The sequence below is a fragment of the Nicotiana tomentosiformis genome, chromosome 4 (genome assembly GCF_000390325.3).
Source record: "Nicotiana tomentosiformis chromosome 4, ASM39032v3, whole genome shotgun sequence".
Lineage (NCBI taxonomy): Eukaryota > Viridiplantae > Streptophyta > Magnoliopsida > Solanales > Solanaceae > Nicotiana > Nicotiana tomentosiformis.
This window is the reverse complement of record NC_090815.1, coordinates 82,855,925-82,859,698: the sequence shown is the minus strand read 5'-3', so window position 1 is coordinate 82,859,698 and position 3,774 is coordinate 82,855,925. Positions and strand designations below refer to the sequence as shown.

The 3,774-nt window shown below is 34.0% G+C and overlaps 1 protein-coding gene across 1 annotated transcript; it reads left to right on the top strand.

The window, feature by feature from the left end:
* Nucleotides 1-1,030: 1,030 nt before the first annotated feature.
* On the top strand, nucleotides 1,031-2,959 carry LOC138910047 (uncharacterized). Its single transcript, XM_070201265.1, has 8 exons — nucleotides 1,031-1,271; nucleotides 1,395-1,598; nucleotides 1,746-1,779; nucleotides 2,028-2,100; nucleotides 2,184-2,285; nucleotides 2,397-2,492; nucleotides 2,635-2,736; nucleotides 2,867-2,959. The coding sequence occupies exons 1-8, from the start codon at nucleotides 1,031-1,033 to the stop codon at nucleotides 2,957-2,959; spliced, it is 945 nt and encodes a 314-aa protein (XP_070057366.1).
* Nucleotides 2,960-3,774: the final 815 nt, after the last annotated feature.

Here is a 3,774-nt window from a genome sequence, read left to right as displayed (position 1 = left end):
TAAAATTCATGTCGTTTGACGCCCATCTTAAATGTTAGATCTTTGCACAATTGGTTGGCATATTGTTGTAAATTTAGCCACGCTTGCTGTGTAGAGCACTGCCCAACTCTCCTTTATGCCTACAATTAATCTCGCTTTCTGGGAATGAGCAAACAATTGATAACACATCCATAGAAGTTTAATCAATGAAAAGGGCATGGTCACTGTAATGTTATATTTTGAATTGTCAAAAAGTATCTTATTGTGCCTTGGTTCCTGCCCTTTCCCCATTCCCAATCTAGCCAGTGCCATGAAATGGTCCTCCAACGCGCATGCTATTACTTGTGCATATTCATTATCCAGCATTCTTCCCATTATTCCATAAAAGTGTTCCATGCTATGTGTGTTCCCCCATGTATATAATATTCTTTGAATACATACATGCCTTTTCCTTTGCATGAGTTGAACGAGCAATGTTATTACATAGTACTGCTCCACTCCTAGTGTATTCCATATTTGTGTCTATCATTGTTCTCCCTTCATAGGAATGAGAAAACCAAAATTTAGTCAATGAGTAAGGCATGGCCTCTATATTATTCCTTTCCTCTTGTATCCTTTTTGCTACGTCTGATGAGTGAATCTTCCTAGTTATCCATGCTTCCACAATTATGTCCAAACTTCGATCCAAAAAAGGACTGGGCAGTGGTGTTGTTATACCCTTATCCCAATCATTGTCTAATACCACCCATTGAAGTTGAGTCTTTAGACAAGTGTTATTTGAGTAATGAGTTTACGGTTTAATTATAGTTAAAGCTTTACAATAAGCATTAATTGATAATATGATAAAAATAGTATCCTAACCTGCTATAGTAGATTATACTATACTGATGGTATAAAAATTTCTTTATACTGATTGTGTATATAACTTCAATTCTTGAGGAGTCAGTTCGGAAACAACCTCTCTACCTCGATAGGTAGGGGTAATGGTTTGCGTGTACTAGATCATATTTGATTCATGGATTTTTTTATTTTTTTTAATGAATATGCAGCCATGCCAAAGGTTAAACGTTTCCGAAATCCATTAAAATCATCTCATGGACCATATGATGCTCCTGGACATTCTTTATCATCAACAACTCCAGCCCCGTCACTTGTTATAGAGCCCTCAATATCGTTACAAGCTCCCCCGCATGCTCCTGCAAGTTCCTCAGTAGCTGATGAAGTCCCACAACAAGGACAAGCTCCAACTCAGCCTTCAAATCCAAGTGCAATGTCCACACACCATCTTGGACGTGAATCTACACAATATTGAAAAGTTGAGGCAATAGGTATATGCCTTTTATGTATGTTTATTTCACTTTATAAATTTCTGATGTTTTTCCTTTTGGTTGACTAACTTGTATTTTTTATTAAAGACTCAAACAACACTACCAAGCACATTAAGATTAAGGTCAATGAGGTCAACAATCTACCTATCGGAGACCGCATCATTGTGGACTTTGATATCTATGATGCAGCATATGGGGAAGCGCAAGGGTTGCTTGCCGGATATTGTGGATTACTGGCTATTGATGGAAATTTCTTCCCAATTAATTTTGACAGGTGGTCAGGACCGTCAGGTATTCCTAAAATTTACAAGGAAGACTGCTTTGAAACTATGCTAAAGGTATTACGCATATGTCTATTTATTGTAACTAGATTTTTATGCATGTATAGAAAACTAACTTTATTTTTCTTTTTTATATGAAATCCCGGTTCTTTTTTAGGACTACTAATGCCATTGCATACAGATATTGCAATGTTAGTTTGAATAAGAAGTGGGCTACACATAGACATAGGTTGTGTGATGAATTTTATGACCCGGTCAAAAGCAGAACTGAACTTTTAAGCAATGTACCGCCGGGTATAAATAGAGATCAGTGGGCTGATTTTGTTGCTTGTCGTCTAAAATCATCAACAATTATAAGACTGATTATTTGAATAGATTTTGCTGTCGCTATGATTAAATATTAGACTAAAATTTTAAGTTGTTATTATTTTGTTGATAGGAAAGTTGTAGAAGAAATAAAGAAATTCGACGCTGGTGGATCCAAAGCTAACTCGAGACGACGACATGAGTTGGTATTCATATTAACTTAATAGTTTTTACTTGTTCTCTAATTTAAATTCTTTATTGCAATCTGTTTGGTTTATCTCTTTCTTAGTTTTTGGAAACTGGAGAATATCCTACTTGGGGAAAGATAATTATCGAAACTCATAAGAGAAATGATGGATTATTTGTAAATAATGAGGCAAGGACTCTAGTGGTAAGTTCAACTTTGGTGTGTTTCTCTGACATTATTTGAAGTTTTATTTTAACATTTTACATCTCAATCTTATTTTCTGTACATACTAATTGATAATCTATTTGCATGTAGGAACAAATTGAATTGACTCAAGGCAATGCCAATGAATCTGAAATTTCCCCAGATGATATTATTGGCAAGGTGTTAGGGGCAGAGCATTCTGGGAGGGTATGATGTATGAGTATGGGAGCAGCTCCTTCAAATACATTCAAGAATATCAAGCAACAACTTAATGGGATGAACTTTATCTAGATTCGGCGCATCATCTGCAACTTTCACCTACTTGCAACAAGAGGTCACTCATTTGAAGTCACAATTAGTAGATACCTTAACCGCACTGAAAGCTTACATGATATCAAAGGAAGGAAGAGTTCCTCAGCAATTTATTAGTCTATTTGCTCCTCAACCACAGGTAATTGAATTATCACGAGGATATAGTCCTCATCTTGGTCATAGCTAGATAACTTTAAGGAAGCATTCAAAATTTAGATATGGTATAATGGTCAGATTGTTCATTTAAATATTTTTTTTATTGTTTCAAGCCAAGTGATGATGCAGAGAGTGAACCTACCTCACCGGTTGATGTAAGAGGATCATCAGGCAGCAGTTACCAGAATCAACAAGCAAATACTTAGAATGTTATTTATTTAATGTGGAACCACTGTTGCTTTTATGGATTTTAAGTAGTAATGTGTAGGAGCTACTTTAGTTTATATTGCTTTAGTATGATTTGTAGTACTTGACTTTGTGACTGTTGCTATTGTGGATGTTTAATAAAATTTTATTGCTGTTATATAATGAGTATTATTTAGTGTGTGTGTATATATATATATATATATATATATATATATATATATATATATATATATATATATATATATATATATTATATTTTTTTATTTATGCATATGCTGATATAAGATTGATCTTATTTAATAGTGCAATATTTAATGAGAAGAAAGCGCATTTCAATATTCAACTCGTGATGGTAATTAATCCCCCACAAATTAAAATTTATGAAAGAGATTATATTGTGGAGATTATAGACCCCAACTAATTAATTATTTTTAACATAAAGCTCATATTGTGATGGTTATACATTGTCACTAAGCCACCCTTAATCGACTTTAAAACCCCCACTAATCACAAATTTAATTTGCGGAGGTCGTTGTGAGGGTTCTTTAAAACTGTCACAAAAAGCCTTGTGGCGATGATAACCATGACGTTTCTTAAAACCTCCACAATTCAATTTGTGGGGGCCCGAAACAGTTACAAAATTAAGAAAAAACCTCCACAAATTATACCTTTTCTTGTAGTGAAATCATGATTTAGCTTATTATAACTTGATTAAAAATTTGACGGACTTTAGTGAAATTATTGATGTGCTAAATTTGGTCGTCATCATACTTAATCATAAATATACCGCTACGACCGTTATTCTTGACATATT

Bases quoted from the DNA above. Each gene is read 5' to 3' on its own strand.
- LOC138910047 (XM_070201265.1), top strand. From the start codon at position 1,031: ATGCCAAAGGTTAAACGTTTCCGAAATCCATTAAAATCATCTCATGGA. The intron at 1,272-1,394 runs GTGAATCTACAC...TTTTTATTAAAG, and splicing joins GTCCACACACCATCTTGGAC to ACTCAAACAACACTACCAAG. The intron at 1,780-2,027 runs GTTAGTTTGAAT...TTTTGTTGATAG, and splicing joins TTGCATACAGATATTGCAAT to GAAAGTTGTAGAAGAAATAA.